Source organism: Glycine max, chromosome 20, assembly GCF_000004515.6.
Source record: "Glycine max cultivar Williams 82 chromosome 20, Glycine_max_v4.0, whole genome shotgun sequence".
In the NCBI taxonomy this organism is placed as follows: Eukaryota; Viridiplantae; Streptophyta; class Magnoliopsida; order Fabales; family Fabaceae; genus Glycine; species Glycine max.
In genome coordinates this window covers 42,378,948-42,406,871 of record NC_038256.2, presented here as the reverse complement: position 1 = coordinate 42,406,871, position 27,924 = coordinate 42,378,948, and the positions used below count along the sequence as shown (strand labels likewise).

The window sequence follows — 27,924 nt, the reverse complement described above, 5'->3', positions numbered from 1 at the left end:
TACCAGTTTAGAATATACGTGTTCTCGGTTAATTCGTCAACATAAATTAGATTAGATGCTGTTAAAGAAGACACCAACAATTTTGCATGGTGTTGATGAGTCAGACCCCTAACGGAATGACATTCCCTGCAACTATTGCCTGACACAATAACAATAAAATACCCAAGAATCATGAATAGTATGTGATTAGATAAAGGAAGTTTATTAGAATCTTGAGACATTGCTTTAGAAGTTGATATAAAATATTGATCTTGTAGATATTTTCTTCCAAATGTTCGGGATCGATAGCAAAATCCACCTTAATGTTCACATTAAGACCAAGATTTATAAGTCCATAGGTCATAGCCAAGATATATGATGCAATGTTTGCAATTGGTGACAAAGCCATTATAAAAAAAAAAACACTAACGCATTGCTGTTCCTTTTGTCCAACAAGCGTATTCGGACGTTAGAGCTGTTGTGCAATATGGGAAGAAAAAGTATTTTTGCACCATAAATTCCAAAGAAAGTAATATGATTGGATTGACTTATCTTCCCCAATGAACTGAACCAAAAACAAGTTTAATTTTGTAGCTGGTCGTTGTCTAAGCTAGATCATTTGTCTGTGAATAACATCACAGCTAGCATTGTCTTTGGTCCAATAGCCAGATATTTTGAACACTATGAACTGACCATGGCCGGTTTATGTTGCCTCGTGAAAGATTGCACTAGAATGAGAGACATAGTTTCATTATGATTTGGATTGTCTCATGTTAGATGACCCACAATTTTCTTGTAGAATGACACATTAAGATGAAGGAATCCAAAGCTGGGGGGAAGGGTTTTCAAATGTTTCTAGATTTACAATTGCATTGGAGATAAATCAAGACAAAGGCAAGGCAAGAAGATAAGGTAATTAACTCATAATTGCATGATATATTATTATACATCATGAAAATACAGCTGTTCTTACCTCTCCAAAACTAGTAACATGATGTCAATAAAGAGTAGAAACAAACTTGAATAGCATGCCATACACTATGTTCTTATTAAATACACATTATTCCATTTCTTTTAATTTTTCTTGGGTCAAAGTAAAAAAAAAAAAATACAAATGGGAAGATTAGCCAGGATGTTTAGGTTACTGTTTATTTTTTCACAACAGCAAAGCCAGCATTAAACCTTAGTAATTTTATTATCACTTTATGACAAGCCTTGGCCAATTTTTAAAGAATGATTAAAAAGGGTTTGGTCTCTGCTCTTGCGGGGCACTCTCCATCCCAAAAGGCATTAATGCTAACCCTGAAAATGAAAGCATGCTTGCGGGTAGCTCTCACAAGTTACAAGCCAACACAACCTGGAATAAACTGTAACACTCTTAATGTTCATGAATCTGGCACCACTACACATTTTTTTTAAAGTGTTTAATGGTAGACAATGCATTTGACTATAGGGACATTATACTTCAAAGGTTTTAAAAACAGTAATAAACAAGTGTATCTTTCACTTTCAGAGCGAGAAACATGTGTCTGTGTACATGTGGGCAAGTCAGGTCCACATCCCAGATCTGAGAACCTGGAAGGGACATACTATAATTTCACCACAACAAAAAGCAAGGATGGTTCAGCATGGTTAGTCAAAGTATCAAAACACAAGTTCACTGTTTTCTATTACATCCCAGTTAATCAAGCAAAGCAACAATTCAATTAAGTCCTGATCCTAAACTGAGAAGTTCTAAAAAAAAAATATTACAAAAAACTTTACTTCTCATCTGAGGTGAAGAACCATATTAGTCGATTGCTTTGTTGGCACACCAGGAAACAAAGCTATCCTGTGAACTGAAATCCTACAGAAACAAAAAAATGTATTACCAATGAAGAAAATTAGGTAGTAGTGACAACTAAAATGAATTCAATGTAATGCTAAATCATTGACAACATGAATATACCAGCTGACTTAGTCGAAATTCTGAAGGTGGTGTCTCAGGCACTACATTTGCAGGGTCAAGGACAAGATTTTGACACTCTTCGATATCTTTCTTCAGATGCTCTGGTCCTAGATCAGCATAAACAGAAAGACTGGGTCGTTTCTTGTGTTCATTTTCCTCATCCCTCTTGGGAGATTGACTTTGAAGGAGATCATCACACAAGAACAATGCTTCGACAAGTTGTTGTGAGCTCAACAGATTCTGTGACTCACTATCCCACCATTTTGAGTCTTCCTCAGCATTGTTTTCTATATTATCTATCGCTTCATTATTTTGAGTTTCTACTATCAATAGATCATCTTTTGCAAGATCTTCACAAACAGCCTGAAGGTCATCTAAATAATCTGTCTGAGGATGCTTTGGAATAATTATAGTGCAGAAGACCAAAACAGAAGAACAAGAATTATCAACTTCTGTAGGTACTATTTTTCACATTTCCCACAAGTGACAGCTATCAAAATTAGTCTCACAAAATTTTCATATCACTGTCATTAAGGTCTTAAAGAAATGACATCAAGAATCTTAGCAAAGTGGTCAGCTGATTTCAGTATTAAACTATTAATAACCAAGAACGATTATAAGTGTATGAAATTATTTTGGAGAAGGGGCAACAAGTAAGCATGCATTTATTGGGAACAAAACCACATGAAATAAATATCTACTCTAAAAAAAGCCAGATCATAGCACATCCTTTAATCATATTAGCCTAATTCACTATTACCGGAGCAAATTAGATATTTGGTGGCATAGAAATAAAACCACAAATAGACCTTTTACATTAGATTAATAGCAACTTTCATTTTGATTTTGACATCTTAGCAAAAGACATGCCAAAGATTAAATCCAGATTCAATGCTTAAAATGATTTTGTGTGAAGAAAAAAGGGGTCCAACATATGATTGCAAAGGACCAGTTACATTCTCATTATGTGATACATTCTCTTCCTAAAACAATGTAAAACACACAAGAAGAAAATGTCTGTGGCATACGATAAAAAAAAAAATTACATTTGCTAAGAAAATGAAGATTGAGGTTTTACCTGAGGAATGTGATGTGATTCTTGTCCTAGGTCTAGATTTGAACATCGCTTTTCAATACGAGGAGGTTCAGGAGTCACAGATTTGGGAGTGGCTGGATCCACTTTAACTGTAGTTGCTTCAGTGATTTCAGGAATATCCTGGTCATCTTTTTCACCAAATTTGACTTGCTGCTGCTGGTAAAACACTTTAGAGATGACATACTCTCCATCCTTTTCATCCTCTTCTGTTCCTAAATGATATTGATGCATAACCCAATTAGTTTTCTCAGATTTTCCTCCTCTCACTGGGCTTATATACAGGACCATAATCTTTTTACAGCCTTTCTGGATCCCATTCAAGATGACAGGTTTAGTCCTTCCAGTCTTGTGCCAGCGGACATCACCAAAATCCTGACCACATATTTTTCGACGCTTTCGACTGCCAGTATTATACGCCTTGATTACTCGATGGAAAAAGTGAGAAGAACTTCCATCTTGCTTGACACCTAAATTTTATAATCATATAACTATTTACATTGATTGAAAAATAATCCAGTATTAAGATTTGAATAAAACTCATGCTATCCACCTGGTAAATGTTGAGGATGAGTATAACAAATCCCATCATCCACTTCAAGAGTAGTAATAAATTCATCAATGAAAGGGTGGGGTTTTGAATTTCCAGCACCAACTTTTGCAAGCAAGTGCCAAATTATCTCTTGATCAGATGGATCAAATTTAACACCAATAGGTAGTCCAGGCCATTCTTGTGCTACCTAACAGCATGAAGTTTCAAATGTAAGAGAACACCTACAACTATAAATGTAATACTTGGGGACAAAAGAATGAAGTTTTGAACTAGTATATGTTTAAACGAACTCAATAATGCCAATAAACTTTTAGGACACATTTCTGTGACTCCAGAAGTATGGCAAGTAGCACAGTTAAAAAATAAGAAAAGCAGACACTCAAGTAACAAACATTTGAGATCATGAAAATGGTACTTGGACAATGCCTGTAGCCCTCTAGTTGGTGTCAAATTTTGTGGATAAAGATCGGGAGACCCAGTAAGAAACTGATGGTTTCCTTCTCCAGAAGTTTAATAACATATTACTAAGACACAAGACCCTGTTACTTCTCCAGTGTAGTTGAAAATTCATGTACACATGATATGAATATTAGGAATGAACTACTTGGTGCTACATAATCTGAAACTGAATATTTTCAATATCTTATAAAGCAATTATACTTCAAAGAAAAATATATTTGTGCGTGTTGAGCAAGTGTTTGCAAAATTGATTTTGAAGTGAAATGATTTATGTTTATATGTTTTTATCCTAAAAGCAAGTTAGTAGTAAAACCTGATTAATTTTTTTATCCAAAGCAAAAGCTACTTGTAGTTGCTTCAAATCAATTCCTCAACACAAGACCAAACATATGAACATTTATTTACAATCTGGTTAGCTAGTATTTCAATGTGATTTTAGAAGATCCAACATGAATCCAAACACATACTATATGTAGTTGAGAATAGCAGCAACTACATAACTTATATATTCAAAAGTAAAGAGTAAGTCATTCATCTCTTGTCAATTCATAAGTGGTAGTTAAGCCAAAAAAAGTCATAGCTAGCCTTAACCTAAGGTTAAACTGACTTTGCCATATGATTACAAACTAGCATCCAAGTACAAAATGATGAGACTATCTCCTATAGTGTAGAGACAAACATAAAGAAAAGTAACAAGTTATTTCCTAAATGTAAATATTTAAATGTTTTCTCATTATTACATTACATTTGATCCAGTTAGGATAAATTATTTCCCTCATTTTTTTCCCTTTAAGTTTATAGTAGCTCTAACTAAGGCATAACTGAAAAACATTTTCTTTTTCATATACAATCACTCTCATAGAAGATCACTGTCAAAACTCTGCAAAGAACCAAAAATACTATCAAGACTAGCATAATTATGATAAAATGTAATAATGAATTGAAAAGTAAACAAACACACAAGTACAAAACTAGAGGTGAAGGAGGCTGAGGACAAACATTTTACATGAAATAAACCTTACATGCACAATTGCAATATCTATATCTGTGAAGAAAAAATGTTCCTATGAAATATACTCTGAAACAAAAAAGCTAGATTAAAAAGATACACATACATCACTGTTGTCAATAACATGGTGACAGCTTGGGCAAGCTCTGGAAGGATTGCTTTTCCATATAACTTTACCACATGTTCCAGAGGCACTCTTTATTTTGGTTGCAATTCTACTTTTGTCCACCAACCACGATGGTCTGCATATACAAGTAGAAACACAATTTTAACAGTCTGAGACCATGCATCACTTCAGAAGATAAATCATAATAAACAAATGGTCCAAAAACTAAGATCAAAATAACAAGAGTCCTGTAGCTTGAGCTTCCAAAGGATAATGCATACCAAGAAAGAACAAATAAAAAGATGAAGTTACAAATGCAAGTGATGGAATTAATAAAAGACTAATTCAAACAAAGGAAAAACACTTGGCCCTCTAAACTTAGAACAAAGATGGCTTAGAAACTCAGAAAGACATGCAATCTAAGAGGCACATCAGAATAAATTCTTTATTATTTGACTGGAACTACCTAGGTCAACCAAGTAAACTTTGAAATTTTTAACAAGTTTTGACTAACTTTCAGATAAACTTATGATCAAGGTTTTAAATTGCAGCCTTGCGGTCGTGGTTTCATCACAATCCTTGATATTGCAGGAAATTGCAGACAAATGCGACCGATGTGACCACAATCGCACTTGCAGATACTCCAAAAAACCTTGACATTGCAGCCAAAATTGTGGTCGTGGACCATTTTTTAAAACCTTGCTTATGATCAACATGATTGATCACAGAGAAAATTATCCTGAAAAGCTATTTTACTGTAAAAATTAAGCAAAGCCAAACCACTAGCATAATCCAAACTCAGGTAACACTAAACTAAAGAAGGGGCATTCCACTACTAAACGCATCATCAGAAAAAGTGTGAAGAATAGAGGAAACAAAAATCTAAACTTTCAATCGCTTAGGGTGATCTTCTATTTAGTTCTCGCTAATAGAACAATGAACAGAGCCGGAAAAAAAGCCAACTCAGAAAAACTCAACAGAAATCCCCAAAAAGGTGTGATCTTTACATGAAAGTAGCAAACCCCATTTGCAATATAGAAAAAGAAGCACAAGGCAACAGTGTTCTTGTTTGATGATGTTTGAAAGTGAAGCAGAGAAGGAAAATACATACCCTGCCATAGGAAAGAGGTCGGAGAATGATGCAATCAAGTGTGAGAGATTCAAAATCGTCTTTAGCATTCTCTTTCCCTCTCTTTGATTTTTATTATTTTATTTTTCTCCTTCTAATTTTTTTGTTTTTAAATGCAATTTTGTATTATTATTTCTTATCAAAATCTTTGTTATTTATAAATGACGTTTTTCTATGTTTTAAAAAAAATGAAAATTAAAAGTTATTAATACAAATAATTTAATACTTGAATCTCTTGATCAGTATTGAATTCGATCTTCAGTTTAAACATAAAGTGATAACTGTATTTTACAAATAAATCAATCTTCTTAGTTATATTAAAAATAATTTTCTTAAAATGAGTAAAAAGTAATTTATTAAGAGATTTTGACTTCATTTCTTTAAACTTTTAAAACAGTTTTAAAATATATATTATCTATTGTATCCTTTATATATATATATATATATATATATATATATATATATATATATATATATTATAGGATAAATAAATATTTTTATATAAATAAAATTTATTATGAATTAAGTTTTTAATATATAAACTATATTTTTAATTTATGATAAAAATAAATGCCATTTTTTATTGAAATTTCTTTTAAAAATAAAGATGAAAATAGTAAATTGAAAGAGATGAATAAATAGTTAAAAAAAATATAAAGATAAGGAAAAGTGGTTTGGAATAATCGATATATAAATGTTTTAGACTAATAATTAAATCAAATAAAATTTGAAATTAAAATTAAGAAGTATATTTAAAAGAAATAAATATTAAAAAATAAAATTAAATAAATATATACAATATAATATGTAGATGAAATTCTGTCTTATCTTGTACTCTATACAAGTTAGAATAATCTCAAATCGCAACATCTATCAGAATTTGTTTTTACTTAACAATATCATTATGCTTCTTTCCATTTTTGTCATGACACACAAATTAATTTATGGATAATTTATGACACACAAATCATTTTGTAACCCAAATTAGAATAATAACTTGTAAGAGTATTGGAGCCATGAATGACAATTGTCTTTTAATTTGGTGTAGAATGCTTGTCCACCTGAGCTTAGATTTCATTTGTTTTCTGATGCAATAGGATCTTATATCCTCATAAACGGTTTTTTTCTTCTTCTTATATTTCTGATGCATCAAAGCAATGATAATTTGTAATAATTTTATTTTTTTTCTCTACCTAATTACTCTCTTTTGACTGAATTATAAACAAAAAAACAAACTTAAATATAAACAAAATGTAAATATTTTATCCTATTTAATAAAACTATCCTAAAAACACCTTTAAATTAATTTTGATCCTATTTCAATTTTTTTATTTTTGATATCAAATTCTAACGAATAAATGATACTTTAGGAGAAAAATTAGAATATATTTAGTAGAATTAAATGACATTAGTCAACTTTTTAAAGTTATATTATTTTGCTTATATGTTAGTCCAAAAAGAATAATTAACATCCCTTAGGTGGCGTTTTGTATAAGAAAAAATTTAAGTTTTTCTGAAAATATGATATTGGATTCTTCACCCATCTTATTATTCCCAAACCCCGAAAGCACGACTGCAGCCTTGCGAAGCCCTTCTTCACCCCACGTTTCGAGATAGGTATTCCAGAAATTATGTATTTTGAAATAACTATTCTATAGTACCATTTTTTTTTTGAAATAGTTATTTCCTAATAGAAAAAATCCTATTTTAAAATAGTTATTTCTAAACACATACATTTCTAGAATAACTATTTCGAAATATAATTTTTTTCCCAAAATAATTTCTCTACAATAGAAAAAAAAATCTTATTTTAGAATAACTATTCAGAATGCATATATTACTTTTAGAATAGAAAAATATTTTTCAAAATAATTATTCCATGATAGAAAAATTCTATTATACATATACAATTCCATAATAGATATTATATAATAGGAAAATAAATCATTTCCAAAATAGTTATCCGCTTCCAAAATGACCATTTTCAAAATAGACATCACTTGACGTCGAAAGAAACAAACGCTTCTCCACTCAAGGTACTACCATTTTTGAATTTGTTTCCTCTCATTCGTATTTGATTCTCTCCATTGCAGCTACATGCCTCTGTAACGTGAAATTTTTCCTTTAGGTTATTAACTTTAAGGATCCCAGTCCTCGCGGCAATGGAAGGTATTTAGATCGCTTGCTACTTGAAGTTGAGGTGAAGGACTTTAGAAAGGATGGTTTGGGAATATTTTAAAATTGAGAGGTGCAGGATTCAAAATGCCTCGGATAGAATAAGCTTGCCATTTTTTGGGCCTGAATTTTGTAGGTCCATTTAGATAATTGATACGTGTTTAAATATCGGGCCGAATACAAAGTCGAACAAGGCACTGCTATGCGCACCCAGCGAAATTGCTGATACACTCAGAAATTTCACATTTTTCTCATTTTACCCTTTTGTAAATGGATGGATCAGCTGATCCATATGAAGTTGATCTGTATGAGGCGCACGGCTTATGGATCAGCACATACGGATCAAAGGCTTACGGGTCAGCTGATTCGTATAAGCCCAATTCAAAAGTTTTATTTTTTATTTTTTTTTCAAACAAAAAATTTTCAGGTTATTAACACAACATTCTAACAAGCTAACCTAATGAACCAATTACATTATAAAATAAATAATGTTATTATACATAACATTAAAATTTTTAATGTATATTTAATATGCGTGTAAATTTAAATAATAAATTTTGTGATAATTAATTTTGATATAACTCATATAAATTATTTAATTCGTATATTTTTTTATAAATAAAAAATATTTATTATTAAAAAATTTAATATATTAATAAATTAATTTATTAAAAAATGTAATATATTAAATTTTTTATAAAAAATATGGATTAAATAATTAGTATGAGTTATATCAAAATTAATTATCACAAAATTTATTATTTAAATTACATTAAAATTTTTAATGTTATGTATAACAACATTATTTATTTTATAATGTAATTGGTTTATTAGCTCAATTGATTACAGTGTTGTGCTAATAATCTAAAAGTCACACGTTTAATTGTTGTTTGGGCCATTAATTTTAAATTAATTCGTTACAAATATTTAAAAAAAAACTTTCGGATTGAAGATCAGCTGGTGCGCGTAGCAGTGCCCAGTCAATTAAATTGGATTCATGGCAAGGTGTGATAAATAACAAGGACTTAGTTAATGGAAAAGATTTTGAAAGAGTATGAAATAGAATTCGTCATTTCTACTATTGGGAGCCAGGTCTAACAATGTACAAAAAGAAGAGATTGATTAGGCGTGGCAATGCCAAAGGTATAAGTATTAACAACTACTCTTCCTTACATGTCCTATTCCTGGAATCAACTATCACTATACAATAAACTCTGACAAATTTTTTCATGTAAGCACCTCTGTTGATGGCTTTGATATTGTAAAGTTCACAATGAAGGTTGTTGATGATGTCAGAACAGTCAACAAAAGTGTTCATTTTCGACCATCTGTTACAGGATCAATGAGCAGCAGCCGTAGGTTCAATCATTCATCAATTCCTCCTCCTTTTTTTTTTTATTATTTCTCAAGATCTTTTGACCATATTTTATGATTCATGTTAATTTAAAGAGAGAGCCGGACCACCACTTTGGTCCTTGCAAATGTAAGTAATGATTCCTTTAGTCTCTACTCTCTAATTTTAACAAACTTTGATTTTACAAAATTAAGAGATTAAAGTGAATGATGTTTATAAAGTAAGCGACTGAAGTACGAAAAGTTTTGTAAAGCAAAAAGTAACATGACCTGCAATTAATCTCACGTTCTAAAGTGGGGTCTATTTACTCATTCCACTGCATGGCTATCACTTTGGATGTGTGCAAGTGCAGAGAATCGTGTATCAGAAAGTATTGTGGCATCTTTCACCCATGATATATTCATCAAATTAAGGTTGTGAAGTTAACTATAACATAGATGGATTCAATGATGCTGAGATTAGAACCCTTTATCTTGATGAATCATGCAGGTGGAAATCCTGTGGAGAAGAGTCACCTAGAAAATGTTCTAAATTCGTCATTAACAATTACTAGACTTGGGTGATCAGGTGGAAATTAATGCATGTGTCAGATATGAACCTTTTATGTTGATGTTATTTCGATGACTGTTTTGCCTAAAATATTTTATTATATTCCTAGAGTACGTTCTGAGGTGCAACAAATTCATGTAATAAAACCATGATTTAAGCAAAATGAGAGTAATTTGTTTAAATTTAGGGGGGTAGGGGAACTCCAGGCTATATTGTATGGGAAGTAATAGCTGTACAAAATATGCAAAGATTACAAAGAATCTATGTAGTTGGCCCCCACAAGTACTGTGATTTGTGCTGTTTATGGATATATAATAATGTAATTTACTGTGATGGGCACTGTTCAGTAGAAGCTAGAAGAAGCATCCTGCCTTTGCAGCCACAAAGAACTAGAGTATAACAAATTTTGCCACCTTAGATGCTTGCCATCTGTTAGTCAAATAGTAGGATTAGAAACAAGAAATTAGTTTAGAGTGAGAAGTTGCAAGTTGCATAAATAAGCTAACTCAACGCACATGACTTGCCATTATATTATTTCAGATGCATATATAAACGTTTAAGAAAAGTTGCAACATTCCAAAATTAATGTAACAAGTAATGTGTTTCTGTGACTGAATGACATATGGTGAGCAAAATCCATATGGCTACACCACTAGAAAATTGATAGGAAGAGGACGATAGTCCAACAACCCCACAGTGAGTGGTGTCGTTTAGTACCTATGTTAGCTATATATCGGGCCTTTGCCTTGTATGAAGGCAGCAAGAGAATAACTATCAGACTTTTTTTCTTCATTCTTCTTCTTGGATTCATAACATTTTAAGGGGTTTATCTCTGCATTCATAACATTTTGGTATTTTCATTGAGCATGAATGACCAACTCCACTATGGAGAGGTCATTGTCGAACTCACCTCCAATCAACTCAACCTCATGGCTGTCCAGTACCTCCAATCAACTCAACCTCATGGCTGTCCAAACTGGACGAACTTCTTCTGAGGTTGGTCCTTCTCGATACCACTCAACACTAACGAAATGATTCTAACAAACAAGAGGCTAGAGGCTGCCAGCTATTCCTTCCATAACTGATTGCAGGATCTTCTCACACGTAATCTTTTAGGTGCCTTGGTGGTTGGGATTTTCCTTTTGGGCCTATCACTGTGGGGTTGTTGGACTATCGTCCTCTTCCTATAAAAAATGCTGCCTAGCTACCATAACTGCATACAACCAAATACCTCAAATTAATGTAACAAGTAATGGAGTACTGTATGCTCTATGATTGAATTACAATTGACAAGGCATGCATGTGAGAGTTGTTTGTAATGGCATCTGATCACTTGGTGTGTGTGTTCTTCTGTCTTTGACAAATACCAAGGCTAGCTTTTCACTTGTACAAAATAAATTATGTTTCTTGTGAATATTACCCATTTGAAGATCGAGGTTGTTCAAATATTGAAAAAACAAATGTACTTGTTATGACAGAATGATAGGTGACGATGAGATGAGAGGAAGCAATCGTGAGCTTAGTGTTTTGCAATGGATTGTGTTATGCACCTCTCCTCTCCCATGAAAAGACAGACTTGTCTAAAACCAAAAATTAATTTACTCTAACTTACTTTGCCTAATACTATTTTATAAGATCAAATTTTCTTAATTCAATCTTTAAATTTATAAAAATTAGTATAATTTAGATGAAAAGAGATACATATTGATAAGGTGAATTCTTTCAAGAAAGAAAAGAAGACCGAGATGTGTCTGAAACACACACCAACGTGTTGCTCACAATTGAAACGGTTACACAAACATGGCGTAAGTCTTTGTCTTACTTTTTTGTGGCGCATACCTCCAGAATGCTAAATGCCACTTTATGTTTGATCAGACGGACACAAATTTAACTCTCGTGTGTGCTTACCCCACCATCTTTGGTCGATAACGGAAGGTCTCAACAAAATGGATGATCTCTTCATATCATTAATTCTCTTATTCTTGTTTACATAAAAACGCTTTAGGATTTGGATTTTGATGTTTGTAACAAGGAGTCTTAATCAATTGAGAGTGGTTTCCAAGCAGATAACATAAGAAATCATAGTTAAGAACAGATATGCATTTTAAATGAATATTTAATTTTTTTAAAAATAGAGTATTTTTTTAGGATCGTCGTGAGATTAGTGCAGAATATACTCTCGAACCAACATTATATTGATCAAATAATATGTATTTAGTTTAATTATAAAAAATATTTTTCAAAATTTAATTTATATGTACTATTAAAATATTTTTAAATAAACATGCACTAATTTGTATCACCAATATATAATAAATAGAACGACATAACAAAATGATCAATTTCTATTAGTTATTTGTGTTAAAAAATATACTGATAATACATATAAATTTAATTTATTATTTTATAAGGTCTTTAAAAATTAGAAAAAAAAAATATTTTCCATACTAACACTTCAATTCGCTAATTATATTGATTTTGTATCCAATTTTTATCAGATATATATATGGTTTGTAAGCATCCACTAATTATAGAGCATCATAATTCGAATCCAAATTTATTTATTATTTTAAAACTAATCTATTGTAAATTTACAAAATTACGTGTCAGAAGCTATTGGGCTTCGTTTGTGTAATAAGAATTTCCAGAAAAAAAATATTTTATGATATAATTTATTGTTTTCAACTTATAAGAAATATTGATAATTTTAATTTAAAGTTTTAAAAAGTTAGACACTGTCATAAATTTTTAAAACATATATTTGTTTAAAATGACAATTTTATATAATAAAAAGGACATAGATAAATGGACCTTAAATTCAAGCAGCCGTGCAATGATTTTGATAAAATAATTCATTATTTTCTCCTTCTATATTTTTTTTAGTTTCCACATCATTTGTGGACGAATGATGCAACTATCTATCAGTCAAAGAAGGCATATAGTAAGGGCGAGGCGAAGTCTCACTATTAAGTTTATATCTTTGGGTATATATTTATATAAACCTTTAATATAAGTAGTAGTGATATAAAAGTAAAACCCTGGCACTTGTAAAATTTGATATGACAACCTAGGCGGAACTGCCACATAAATTTTCAGTATGAAGTTAAAGGGTCATGTGTGTTGAAGAGTAGATGAAAAACATTTAGAGCACCACTACATTACACTACACGTAACGTAACTATTGCTTTTTCTAGCTCTAGTAACGTTCATTTGTCCTATATAAACCACCAATCACCCTTTTGGTATTGCATGCCCAAATTGTCATCATCATAACATAACTCTTTCAATATTCCCATCCAAAAAGCATGGTAACTTCACCACCAGCCATTCCCACCACCACCAAGGATCGTGTTCTCATCATCGGAGCAACAGGTTTCATAGGCAAGTTTGTGGCTGAGGCAAGCCTCACCTCAGAACACCCCACTTGTTTGCTTGTTCGGCCAGGACCTCTTGTCCCTTCCAAGGATGCCATTGTTAAAACCTTCCAAGACAAAGGTGCCATTGTCATTCACGTGAGTGATCATCCATATTATATAATATATATATTTTTTTTATCGGTAAATATTAGTTTGGTAACTTTGTTAGAAATAATAATATGTTTAGAAGAATGTGGTAAGTTTCATTTCTTTTCATAGATACTAATCTGTTGTGTTGTATTTTGTGGCAGGGTGTGATAAATAACAAGGATTTCGTGGAAAAGATTTTGAAAGAGTATGAAATAGACATTGTCATTCTGCTATTGGGGCTAAGAGCTTGCTGGATCAGCTTATACTGGTGGAGGCCATGAAATCTGTTAAGACTATTAAGGTATTATTTTACTCTTTTCTAATTTACTAATTTATTAAATGGCAAATTCCTCTTCTTTTTTTTACATTTTAAAAAAATAAAAACAGTTAGTTCGTGCACTGACACAAATATACGTTTCATTTTGTACGTGAATGTTTTTTCTTTATTATATTGTAACTATCGAAACAAATGAATGACAAAAACCGTTCATGTAGCAAGAATTGTGTACATTTTTTTATGATGCAAGAGTTATGTATATAAACTTTATATTTAAAAAAAAAGTCCATTTACTGTGTGGTTTATCCCACTGAAGAGTACAAATTGGCGTAGTGAATAGTGGTATTGATGAACGGTGGTTTTCAAATGGAGAGACCCTACCAAATATTATGTTCAACGGCATCCAAACAGAACAAAGTCACTTCACTAATAAATCATTACTATTCATCAAATGATATTCAATGTTAAGTGTAGAATTTCTTACGTGTTATAATGTAATGTTGCAGAGGTTTTTGCCTTCAGAGTTTGGGCACGATGTGGACAAAGCAGATCCTGTGGAGCCAGGCCTAACAATGTACAAGGAGAAGCGATTGGTTAGGCGTGTGGTTGAGGAATCTGGGGTTCCATTCACCAATATATGTTGCAATTCCATTGCTTCTTGGCCTTACCATGACAATTGCCACCCCTCACAGCTTCCTCCACCTTTGGATCAATTGCAGATATATGGTCATGGCAATGTCAAAGGTATAAGTAAACAAAAACAACCACTATTCCATACATGTATTGAACAAATTGACCTATTCATGAAATCAACTATCACTAAACAATAAACCGTGACAATTTTTTTTTCATGTGTGCAGCTTACTTTGTTGATGGCATTGATATTGGAAAGTTCACAATGAAAGTTATTGATGATGTAAGGACAGTGAACAAAAATGTTCATTTTCGACCATCTAACAATTGTTACAGCGTCAACGAGCTTGCTTCTTTGTGGGAAAAGAAAATTGGCCGTACAATCCCCAGAGTGACCATTTCAGAAGATGATCTTCTAGCAGTAGCTGCAGGTTCAATCATTCACCAATTCCTCCTTTTTTGTGTCTCAAAACTTTGTCCATATTTAATGATTTATGTTTATAAAGAGGGAACATACCCCTATTTTAGTCCCTATTAATTACTTTAGTCTCCAACTTTACAAAAGTTTGATTTTACAAAATATCATTAACTAAAAGATTAATTTGTAAAGTCAAGACTTAAAATGATCTACAATTATAATCTCAAGTACTAATGCAGGATATGTGTACTCATTAAAAGCATTCCTCACTCACACTGCATGAGGGTATGTTTGTTTACACGTTGCAACCAATTTTCACTCTTTTGATGGTGTCTTTTGCGTCTTATACCTTGGGATGATGCAAAGTCCCTTGGAAAAGTTTAAACAAACGTGCACGAGTATTACTTTTGATCTGTTCATGTGCAGAAAATTGCATACCACGAAGCATTGTGGCATCTTTCACTCATGACATATTCATCAAAGGTTGTCAAGTTAACTTCAACATAGATGGACTTGGTGATGTTGAGATTAGCACTCTCTATCCTGAAGAAGCATTCAGAAGCTTGGAGGATTGCTTCGACGCCTTTGCTATTATGATCGATGACAAGATTCATAAAGGGGAAAATAAAATTGCCGGCACAGAGTCTGTAGTGGAAGCAGTGCCATTCAAAGCTTCCTGTGGAGAAGAGCCACCTCCTAAAAAATGTTCCAAATTTGTTGTTACCAATTACTAGGCTTTGGTGAGGAGGAAATGTATCTGAGTCATTAGATGTTGATGTTATTTTGAAGGCTGTTTCATCTAAAATGTTTTATTGTATTCCTAGAGTATGATCTTAGGTGCAACAAATTCTGTTAGTTGTCACTCTGCTTTGGTGTCAAATCTTCGTGTAATTGGGTAATATTTTAAGATTTACTATTCACCGTCTTGAAGCCCTGAACCTGGAATACATAGTCTATAGATGTTCTTGAAAAACTTACTCCTATTTTCTCTCTGACAAAGATAAAAGTAGATAAATTATTTTGTAATAAAACAAAAGTTTAAGCAAAAAGAGTAATCTACTTTATAGTCGCAGAAAATATACAAAGATTATAAAGAATCTAAGTAACGCCCCCACGAGTACTGTGATTTGAGCAGTGTATGGATAAAAAAAGTAAAATATTGTGATGGACACTGTTCAGTTGAAGCATCCGTTGCAGCTATAAGAAGAACAATAACAGATTTGACCTGCTTGCTATCCGTCAGTCAAGTAGTAGAATTAGAAAACGATAAATTAGTTTAGAGTGAGTTTATAACTCAATCCGACATGGACTAGGCTGACATGTTGGAATTTAATCATTGATCATAAGTCTAGGACTAAGTTCTGGTTGATGTGACTCTGAATGCTCCAAGGGAATCCTAGATATTGTGAAATAAAAAAAATGGGTAGCTATAAAGTCACTCTACACTCAAGTCAGTAGTCAACCAAGGAGAGACTGATTTTTTTTTTTTTTTTGCATTTTAATTTTCTAGCGAATAAATATTTAATAAACAATAATTTTTATTAAATTATTTAATTTATTAATTTTACATGTAAAACTAAAATTGATTTTTATTTCGAATGATACAGGAAGAAAATAATTCATACTAATTTTTTTTAAAGTTTTTAAATATTTTTTGGTCTCATAAGGACAATAGTAATCAAACAAATAATAATTAAGGTAAAACATGTTTTTAGTCTCTTATACTTTCATTAGAATCTTATTTTTAATTCTGTGAATTTTTATATGTTACAATTTAGTCACTGACATTTATAAAAAAAAAATTATTTTAGTCTTAGGGCTTCTCAATTTTTACACTTTTTTAACTTAAGTTTTGAGGGAGACTAAAAACACACTTTTTATAAAATTTAGGGACTAAATTGTTTGATATGAAAGTTTAGGAATTAAAAAGATTGAATGAAAGTATAGAAACTAAAAATATATTTTACCCAATGTCATCAAATTTTTAACAATTATATATAAATATGTTTATAATATAATCCTAATAATTAGATATATAAATAGGTAAATACGACTTATAATAATATACAAAGAATAATTAGCCTAATTAATAACAATAACAATTGATAAAAAGGCATAGGGAGAGGGGGTGAAGTCCCTGCTAGTCCCTGTATATTTATTTGTCCTTGACTCAAGTCACTTTAGTGTAATAAGTATACAAGATTTCTTATTTGACTTTGAACTAACCCCCTCTCACCTAGCACTTAAGGTTATAGACTTAATACATCAATAGTAAACCAACATTACAATGATTTGAGTAAAATTGAACGGATAAAAAAATATTGTTAGAAGGACAAATCCTACTAAAAATAATTAGTCAATTAGTCAAGTTCTTCTATAAAATTTAATCATCAACAAATTAATAAATATTTTACTCTTATAATATGATAACAAAACATAAACATCAATAGTGACTAAAAAAGACAAGGATAATCTACCTGTACCTCAACCTACATTCAGCCTTCAAAGAATTAAATGCTTCATCTAATATCTTCATATGGTCCAGTTCTAGAAGCAAGTCACAATTCATGGCCCAGATCCTTACAATTCTAAGTGAAAGCCAATGACAAGGGCAAATTTAGCAGAAAAGGACGCTTTGTTAGACTAAGAAATGATTGACGCAACCCCCAACAAACATTCAAGAGGTCCTGTTTGACTATCACGTATTTATTTTAGTATTTACGTATCATTTTTTCCTTTGCTCCGTGTGTAAAGAAATGTTTCCAATGGCAGGTCATCCAAAGGGGCGCATGTCCCTACCTACAACCATACTTATCCGAGTTTTGTTTAAGTTTAGTCTGTAAAATACGATCACCTTATTCTTTTTTTTCTTTCAGACTACATTATAGTCTACATTCTACAAGTATAATAGATGTGCGTGAATAAAAATTTATTAGTAACAATTGTAGGTAACCAAAAGTAGCTTATGTTGTGCATAGGTGGTTCAAACAAATAATAGACCTTTAAATCCAACAATGGTGAATGGATATTGTTCCGGTACAACATCCTTAGGAGTCGAGACAAAAATTAATTTATAAACATCTCTTCTTAACCTATGGAAACACCATATTAAAGATAAAACCATAAGGCTTAGACCAACGTCAAAATAGACAATATTAAAGATAAAACCATACCTCAAATATGCCATCTTTCGTTTTTGGTGTAGATAAATCCTTACGATACCAAAATTCAAGACAATGCAACTATTGGCAATCCCTTCAGAATTGCAAAAATGCACTATGGAAGAAAAATTAGGAGGGAGGGGGAGTAACACGTTTAAAATTCTATACAACTTCTGATGTTCATCATATCTATGAGAAGAGAAATTGATAATTCTCAGCGCTTGCCTCATCTAAAATCACAAGCTGGATGATCAGTAAGATACCTATACATCTTCATTGAACTCGGTCTATACATCATATACAGGCATCCTTTCTTCAATGGATCCACGGCAGACAGGGCACCTTTTACATTTTTCGCAGCAAGTGCTAATATCCACATTGCAAGTCCGAAGAAAAGGGAAAAAAAGAAACAACCAATTTCTTTAAACACAAGTCCCTGATAACATATTTGCAAGCAATTGAATGAATAGATTCTTTACAAAAGCAGCATAGTGCTGGAAATTTCCTCACTAAAACAAAAGGTGATACTGCCACTATTTTCCTGCTTCAAACATAGCACATGGGACCATTTGGTTTCAGAAAACGTTTTCAGTTCTTACTTGATTACCTTTAATTGTAAAAATGTCACCTTATTTTTATTTTGTTTCCCGTATTCAAAAGCTTGTAGAGGAAACAGTGAAAATATTTTTTTTATTTTCGGTCTTCATTGTTTGTTATACAAACTTTTTAAAACAGAAAATAAAGTGATTATTAAAAATAAAAGAAGAAAATATTCTCTCAAACCAAACTGCCCCTTAGAGTTCCCTCTTTGGGGCTCGAGTTTAGAAAAGTTAATTGGGATAATGACAGAAAAGTATCAGACTGGAGCAAAGCAAGGGCTCTTACCTACAAAGAATGTGATGCCTGCAGGGAAGTAGGACCACGTTGATCTGCTCCTCAAAGCAAATTCTGCATAAGATCTTCTCCTGATAGATTTAACGTTCAATTTGAAGTGTTAGATTCTGATACACTTGACAGGCATTCAAGCACAAACAATGAACCAAAATAACCTACAAACTAATAACAAGAATGTTTGTACAAGATTATGTAAACTAGTTTTAATAATAAAAGGGTTGCAAAATGCCAAAAATAATCCAATCAAAGTTGAGAATGCTACATTTTGAAGTCTTTCATACTCCTCCTGGCTAAATTTTGTAACGTGTGTCTGCTCACCCAGTGCAGCTTGTAGTCTCCAAATCTGTGAGTTACAAGGGTGATTATTGAAATGTATTTAAAAGGTTAAACCTGCTCGAGTAATTGGTTTAACTAAGGTAATCTTAAATAAGGAAACCATATCGTATTAAATCATGTGGTAGCTACATATTTTGATATAAGGAAACATCTTTACCTCCTCAACCAGATCTGTTCTAGGCATTTTCTTCACCGTCTCAGGGGTGAAAGTATTATACCTAAATAGTAAATCAAATCACATATAATTAGAGAAAAGTTTGATTAGCATTTACATAAGGGGAAAATACTTAATGTTGTAAGAGCCACTTGAGAGCATAAAGAGAAAGAACAAAGCTCGTCTTATTGCAAGCACACTCCAATTGTTAACATGACATAGTAACAACCATCACTGAAAAATCAGAATTGAACAAGATCTCCACAATTCTATTTTCAAAACAGACATAGAAAACTTTGCTAAATTTAGAAGAAGAAAAATAATCATTGCACTACACAACTTGGGAATTCCAAGAGAAGGATACGAAAGTGATAACCAGGTTCCAGGATTTAAAAAGCTCTCAAGCATGGGGGAAAATGGCTAATGACATTAAAGATATGCAATATAAAGAGCCATAATGTAGGGTGGAGTACTGACCCAGGACTCCCAGCACAAAAAAGTCTAGCTTCTTCCTCTCTACTTCCTTCATCTATTGACCACCAACCAAGCAACCTGTTAAGAGGGAAAGTGCAGGCAATGACAAACAGTCCATGTCAGTTCAGAAACTTGAGAAGTTTTTCTAAGTTCAGTAGAGAATCTACTGAAGACAAATTCCTTTTTCTAGCCAATCACATCTAAACTGATACCTTGACCCACGTCGAAAGAACCCAAAGCACTCACGGGATTTTGATGCTATAGCTGAGTATCTTTCAGGAATATCTCCAATGTAGAGTAAAAGAACTATCTTCTCTATTAATCTATAAGCTGCAAATAAAACCCCAGCTCCTTGCAACAAAAATAGTGGGGAAATAATGACCCAGTGTGGCAGATTTTTTGCACTGGATGGTGTTCCCTAAAATTTAAATGAAAAAAAATAGAGGAAAGAAAATTAAAAAAAATTGAAGAAACCTACAAACTCTGAGAACATAATGACAGCATTTTTGTTAGCAATTATCCTACCTCTAAATGCATAAAAAGAAGTATTTGGAAACCAATGAATGGAATTTTCATAATATGGCTGCCGATATCCTGCAGATTGCAGAACCCATTTTGCTGTCTATCTTCATCTGTGTAAACAACTAAGCCTCCTGTCCTCAAGTCTAGGTATCTTATGGTATTTGATGATGAACACGGTTCTGTAATATGACAGCCTCCATGAATAGTTGGATTGTGCCACTTTGTACAAACAAGAAACGCAAAGCACTGTGCAATGCTGCAAAAGAATACAAGGATTCTATGAAGGAAAAGGCACAAGATTAAGGCCAAATACTAAACAATCTACCATAAGATATTGATCATACCCGAAGTTAATAAACAAGTCCCACCACCCTAGAGCTGCAACATCACCTGGAGGTAATTGAAATAAAGTTAGTAACAAAAAGTTTGAGTATCAATCACCGTCAAACAGTGAAATTTGTAAGGAATGCGATCAAAGTAACACAAAACAGCACAAAACCATACTGTGAGCAAATCAGGCAAAGATAGTATATATCCGGTTACACATATTTAACGACTTGTTTTCCTAAGCCATCTTGATCAATCCTCATTATTGGAGGAATAGACCAAAAAAGAAAATACAGCTCACCTTCATAGATGCATGCAGATGTGATAGAAACACATGGTAAATGACTATTTATTCTTTTCAGTTCTGTAAATAAAAACTGTTCTAATATATGCGCTGACTCCAGGATGTTGTATTTATTAGTATCTGTATTTTATCGAAGTATTTCACAGAACACAACCTACTCTAGATACTTGAGGGGTTAGGAAGTCCCACATCGCCTATCTCAATTCTTGGGGTGTAGCCTATATATCTGTTAGGCAACTTCACTTAGAGCCAATTGGTTTTAAGTTGAAATCTAACAAATATGAGTACAGCTTATATCACAACTATATAATTGACTTTCAGAATATGGAAGATTGATTTCTTAATGCTCAACCACTATTGAGTTTAAATGTAAGAACACCTCCCGAGAATATTGCAGGCAGCTAATGTCTGTATATTTAAAAGAGTCAGTTTCATAAATCATAGTGAGATGTTGTGGAAAATTAATCAACCAAGGTTGTCAAACTCAAGAATCTATTTACATGAGTTTAAAGAGTTTGCCCGAGTTTACATGAGTTAAAAGAGTTTACCCGGGTTCATCCATAAAAAAGTATGACAGCGAGTTAACTCGTTTCCTCCACCATAAAAATGTAAGAGTTTACTAGTTAACTCGAGAGTTTGACAACCTTGTGGCCAACATCACAAACACAATAGATATAAAGAGATAAAAAAAATGGGGAATGATAAAGTCATATTTCAATAGTAAGAAGCAGCTCCAAGTTAACCATGAAATTATACAGAATAGAAGCTCATTATATGATCAACAATTGTTTTCAAGAGACATTTAAAACTTACCACATATCTTTAGAAGGGTGAACACTGTGGCAGCAATAAAGAAGACCATGGATATTGAAACCCAGAAGTGCTAGAAAAGAGAATTACACAATTTAGTATAGAACTTTTGGAAAATACAAACAAATGAAAGATTACATAATCAACTGAGTAAAACACTTAAAATGTTCTCTTTGTAGTAGACAAGTCTTGAATAAGGTATTATCAATTATTAAAATGAGAACAAAAGATATTCATAATAAATCCTCCCTTTCCTCCCTGCACATGATTACTTGTAATGTAGGAAGGAGAAATGAAATGCAGAGAAGTCACATGAATATTAGAAGATCACCTCAATGAAAGGAAATTATCAACATCATACACATTACAGATAAATTAGAGTTATCAGCTTATATGATGTATAAAAAGGTTAAATATAACAACTGTTGATGCCCAGGATGAGATGTGCAACTGGTAGTTGTAAGGCTCCCAGTGCCTGGAAACAACCATTGACATTGTGATGAAATTGAGCACACCAAAATGCAATGGTTAAGGTTTTATACATCATACCAGTGTGCAACCCTACTCTTAGGATATAAAGACACCAACACTTACTAACTACCTTGTAGAATGTGCATGTGCATTGTACAAGTGCCAATAAGCCATAATGCAGTGGCTATCCATTTCAACCAGATAGCACTCTTACATAACAAAAATTATAAAACACCCCTCAAAACCCTGGCCAGTGGCTTTGCATATAACGCACACACAAACACAGGGCATACCATGTTCCTAAAGCATGCCACATACGGCAAATTATAAGAATGAAATGTGAAATATTATTCAACTTGAGTGTTGGTCATCAGACATCAAAGTGAATGCCAAAAAGGTAGTCAACTGCCAACAAATAAATGAGTCATTAAAATGGGAGTCAGTAAGTCACACTTGATACATAAAAGGATAATTTTCAATTCAGTGCAAAACAAGGACAGAATAAAAAGAAAAGGGGAGTTGCAATTTTTTTTTATATTGTATAGTGCTTGAAGGTTCTTTTTTTTTTTTTTTTTACTTTCCATAAAGCAAAAAAAGAGACTTGAATTTTGAGTACTAATGCATTTCAACAAAAATTAAGTGCTCCCTCCATCCCTAATTATAAGACTCTTTTTAAAAATTTATTTGTCCCTTTTTATAAGAACTTTTTTTAATATAAAGATGCATTAATTATTTTTTTCCCTACATCCCCTTAATTATTCTCTCTCCAAACATTAATGAGAAGCAATTAAGTGGATAGAGATAAGAAAAAGGGTAATTTTCGAATGATAGTACAATTAATTGACAAATTTAATGTGATTAACTAAATTAACTACTTTTCTTAAGGAGCATGAATTAATTGAAAGAGTCTTATATTTAGGGACGAAGGGAGTATAATCTACAACCATAGTACCATATACATCAATGCATTTTAAATTGTGGATAATCACAATCTTGTAGCTGTTTAGCATTCCTCATTCCTCAATAGACTATAATAATAACACTCGGAAATTCACCAAGGATTTGAATAAATATTACTTAAAAATCATAAAATCTGGGAATTTTAAATTGCCAAGTAAATTCCAGTAGAGATGCCAATTTCATTTGTTTCATTGAGGGACCTTATTTTAGTCTATTACAAATCATATCACTGATTAAATTAATTAATCAACTAATGAATAATATCCTACCGGAAGAGTTTCCCATACTGCTTCGTCGGTCAAATTTTCATCATCTCCAGGCATCAAAGCCCTACACATCCTATGAAATAGGCATTGTTGTCAATAAAGCATCCATTTGTTATAAGAGAATGTATTGCAGCTTGTATAATTTATTAACATTGAGCAGAAGCATGCCTAGCCATACAGTTCAGTTATTAAAAGCTTTTAAGTTGTGAAACTTCTCAACAATCAAAATGATTTGTTCAAAGCATACCCCAAAATGCAGGTTACTTTATAAATCAGTGGATAAAGTTTAATGTTTGTGGTGATTCTGTTGCCAAGTTTTATTTTATTTCAGACAGTTCCAGCTAATATTAAAGAAGATGGAGGACTATGAATGGGTTATAATATATCTGCAAACTCCTTATGAACTACTTGAACACAAATTTTGGTAAGCTTATAAATGGAACAAGACAATTACCTGACATTATCAAACAAAATCGCCATTTCAAGAAATATCAGGGGCATGAAGACAATTCTTAAATTCATCACTGCAACATTACAATAAATACTATTTAATTTGATATCATCTTACAATTGATAACTTATAAAAGAAGTATCACAGTTTATCTTGGTGTGAAGATACAGTGGTCAATAAAATCCATATGGCTGCACCACAAGAAAATGTTGCCTACCATAACTGCTCCCGAGATGCATACAAAGAAGTAGCTCAAATGCAACAAGTAGAGGAGTTGCTACGAGTGAATGAAAAGGAGCCCACTGCCCATAAACAATTTATTTTTAGTTCAGTCACAAAAACCTACTACAAGATAAATTTCTAATTTTCCACAAAACAGGGAAGATTTTCCAAGAAGCATATCTCACTCGGCGATCATGAGGCATCGAAGGAGCGGGCAAGGAAAACCTGCCTCGTGCTACCACAGCATGAAAAACCCATAGAGGAAAAAATACCTTCCTGCCAAAAAAGACATGTTACAATATAGCTATAATAGGGAAGAATATGCTCTATCTTCTTTGCAATGATATTTTAAGACATGATTATCATGAAGGACTTGCGCATGATTTACATAAACTCATATTCCCCTTAATGAATGCCCATTTTTTTTCCAAAATTACAACAACAACAACAACAACAAAAAGGAAACATCTGCATGCATTGAAAATCAAAAGGGGGGAAACAAATTAGCACCGAGCCGGGGCGCTAGATATGGTAATTGGAAACAAAAATCATAGAAAGCTAGAATTTTGCAGTGACCCTTTGATTCATTTCCACTGTTTCTAAATTGGGCAACCAAAAAGAAAGTGCGTGAATGATCAGTGAAGAGAAAGAGAAAGAGAAAACTAACCACCATGAGTGACGAATGACATGGTCAAGCTTGAGAGCAAGGGAAATAGTGAAGGAGAAAAGTAAGACATGAGCTACCAGAGCCTGAAGGGCCTTCGCCACCCTTCTCCAACTCATCACCCTCCTCCGAACCAGCATTTTCTTCTTCCCACAGAAAAAAAAAATGGGCAAAAGAGAAGCACTTACTGACACACAGAAACAGAAACCGAAACAACTCACTTCTCTCTCTCACTCACTTTTATCACAAAACTGAAACTGATGACAAAATATTGCAGAGGATACTACCAAAATTCCTCGGAGGTTGCAAAGAGAGAGACTTGGGAACAGCCTCAGCTTCTTGCGTTACATAAATCTTTGCCTTTTTTTAAAACATTTCCTACTCTCTCCCCGTCTCTTCTACGCTAAAGAAACGTTTCTATCGACTATTCATTTATTAAGATATCTTTGATATCTTTATATCTTTATGTTGAGTGCGACAGTGAATGGACGAAAATACCCATTTTTATATCAAATGGAATCAACTTCAGAGTTCGAAAAGAAAAGTAGGAGACTCAACCAGGAATCTTATACAAAGATGAATTCCACTAAATAGTTATAAATTGTATTTATATTTTTAAATAATAAATTGCTTGTGAAGGAAAAGGAAGAGACTTAAATTAAACCTACGACTTTTTTTTTATAAAGAAAAGTGTTTCAATCTAGAGTTTTTTATACAGCAAAAATGTTTTAATCTTGTCTAGAAACAATAAGATAAAACGGTAAACATAATTAGGAATATTTGATTTTCCTTTTTTAATAATTTCGGTTCTTTTTTCTTTTGACCAGACTATTATGACAACTCTCTACCAAAAAAAAAGACTATTATGACAACTCGGTCAAAATTTGACTCAATTAAATGCAAATTTACTTCCGCAAGAGTGGTTTTTTTTCCTTCAAAAATGACTTGATTCTATTGTTTCGGCCAATTCTAGTTTGAGCAATTGAACTGTTAAAGCTATTCAATATTGGAGCAGCACAAATATGGAGTTCAATCTGTTTAACCAGTTGATATAAACCAGTTGAGATGAAACATTGACTCGTGAAATGAAGAGTGGGGATAAGTTGATAGAGATAGAGAAACTTTGAATTCGAGGACAAGAGACATTTCTGATATTTTGTATTCTTTATTTTTTATTTCATGCTTATATAGGCTTTTGTGCTAATCAGAATCACATTCTACTACTAACAGAATCAACGTACCACTATTAACAAATTATGTCACTAATAACTATTAACATTGGCATTTTGTTAAATAGAAAGCTATGTTGTTGTCCAACATTCACGAAAGTCACGCATAATTCTCAAGGTATGTTTGTTTGTGCTTCTTTGGGGTCTGCTATCTTGGGCTTCTGTTGTATCCTTCCTTCTATCATTCATTGTCCCATCAAAAATACCTTGTCCTCAAGGTATTGAGACTTCAAACCATGACTTCAAAATAGGTTATGAACTTATAACAAAAAATATACCAAAAGTAATTGGATTGCCAAAAATTAAAATAAAGTTTGAGAATTGGAATTGGGAGTTATTGTAAAGGTATGTGAGACTTGGACTGACTTTTTTTTTTTTTGACATTCTGCAATAGCACCAAGGTTCGTGTAGCTGACATTGCTTGATAAGGTTGATTGTTGTTTGGGCTCCAACCAAAGGACTGGATTGACATAGTAGACATTTTAGGTGTACTACATGACATGAAAAAGTTATCCTTTTTTCCAGAAAAGGTGCAGGAGAAATGAAAGGACATGCACTAACGTGTTATCAAATTAAAGTGGGTATGAAGTAATGTAGATGGGACTTTGGAAAGTTGATGCACATTGAAGAATGTGTGTTACGTTGGGAAAAAAAACGTGTAAGTGGGATTAGAATTGACGTGTCAAATAATGAGTGGAGGATTTGAGATTGGAAGATTGACATAGGAAATAATGTTCAGTTATGGCTTGCACCCACACTCGTTAATACCAACAACAAACATGGGGCAAAAATAATACCCTTCATAATTTTCATGGCTTCCCTTTGTAATCTTCATGCCAACAAAATCGATGATTCTGTTCTTTCTCTTTGTGAACACTCGTGCAAGGAACTAAGCACTTGAGTGTGTCCCAACCATCGATTCTTGGATGACTCTGACTACCTCGACGATTTGAAGGCCAACAACGACGTTGAAGACGGGGTCAGAGAGCACAACATAGAAATGGTGATAGCTTATCGAGTCGGATACGACGGTGTCAAAATACCTCCGACAAAACCTCTTGTGCTACAACTTTTTTGTCACAAGAGGGGGCACCGTTGACGAGAACTTTGGCTCCGATATTGGTCGCGATGGCATTGGAGTGAGGGTTGTCGTCAACTGCTTCTCTGGAGATATCAACGGTATGGCTTTTGGGTTGTGTTGCATCATCGATGTTGTTATCGTTGCGAAGTCCATAGAGCTATTTGTTGATGGGGACTTTGCAGGGCGGGGGTCAGAGGAGGATGTAAAGGGTTGGTTAGGGAGGTGCCATGGGAAGGGGAGGCGGCATGATTTCAACTGGTGCTGGTGACTTCGCAGAGGAAGAAGATGGAGAGGGTTGGTTGGGTACCATGGTATTAAGTTTCAGGAGAATGACATCCAATTTGGATTCCATGGAAGCATGGTCTCAGCAAAGTGAAGTTGATCTGCAGCGAGTTTAGCCATGGTGGCCT

General features: G+C 32.9%; 3 protein-coding genes across 7 annotated transcripts; 1 reads left to right on the top strand and 2 right to left on the bottom strand.

Moving 5' to 3' along the window:
• Positions 1-1,513: 1,513 nt before the first annotated feature.
• On the bottom strand, positions 1,514-6,352 carry LOC100787422 (NAC domain-containing protein 8-like). Of its 5 annotated transcripts, none has more exons than XM_006605280.3 (6): positions 6,259-6,352; positions 5,148-5,283; positions 3,574-3,760; positions 3,006-3,490; positions 1,928-2,323; positions 1,514-1,825 (listed from the first exon to the last, which is right to left on the bottom strand). In XM_006605280.3, exons 1-6 carry the CDS (start codon positions 6,324-6,326, stop codon positions 1,769-1,771), a joined length of 1,329 nt encoding a protein of 442 aa, XP_006605343.1. In that variant the 5' UTR covers positions 6,327-6,352; the 3' UTR covers positions 1,514-1,768.
• Positions 6,353-13,603: 7,251 nt separating this feature from the next.
• LAR1 (leucoanthocyanidin reductase) lies at positions 13,604-16,138 on the top strand. The gene is given in 6 exon segments (NM_001365121.2): positions 13,604-13,866; positions 14,022-14,085; positions 14,088-14,161; positions 14,644-14,881; positions 14,998-15,201; positions 15,615-16,138. Coding segments are annotated over 6 exon segments (1,095 nt in total). The 5' UTR covers positions 13,604-13,659; the 3' UTR covers positions 15,923-16,138.
• A 2,220-nt stretch (positions 16,139-18,358) lies between these two features.
• On the bottom strand, positions 18,359-25,647 carry LOC113000756 (uncharacterized). Its single transcript, XM_026127503.2, has 14 exons — positions 25,208-25,647; positions 24,726-24,816; positions 24,536-24,620; positions 24,322-24,391; positions 23,871-23,940; positions 22,174-22,243; positions 21,074-21,119; positions 20,733-20,985; positions 20,420-20,625; positions 20,211-20,285; positions 19,737-19,797; positions 19,506-19,586; positions 19,235-19,314; positions 18,359-18,715 (listed from the first exon to the last, which is right to left on the bottom strand). Exons 1-14 carry the CDS (start codon positions 25,342-25,344, stop codon positions 18,637-18,639), a joined length of 1,404 nt encoding a protein of 467 aa, XP_025983288.1. The 5' UTR covers positions 25,345-25,647; the 3' UTR covers positions 18,359-18,636.
• Positions 25,648-27,924: the final 2,277 nt, after the last annotated feature.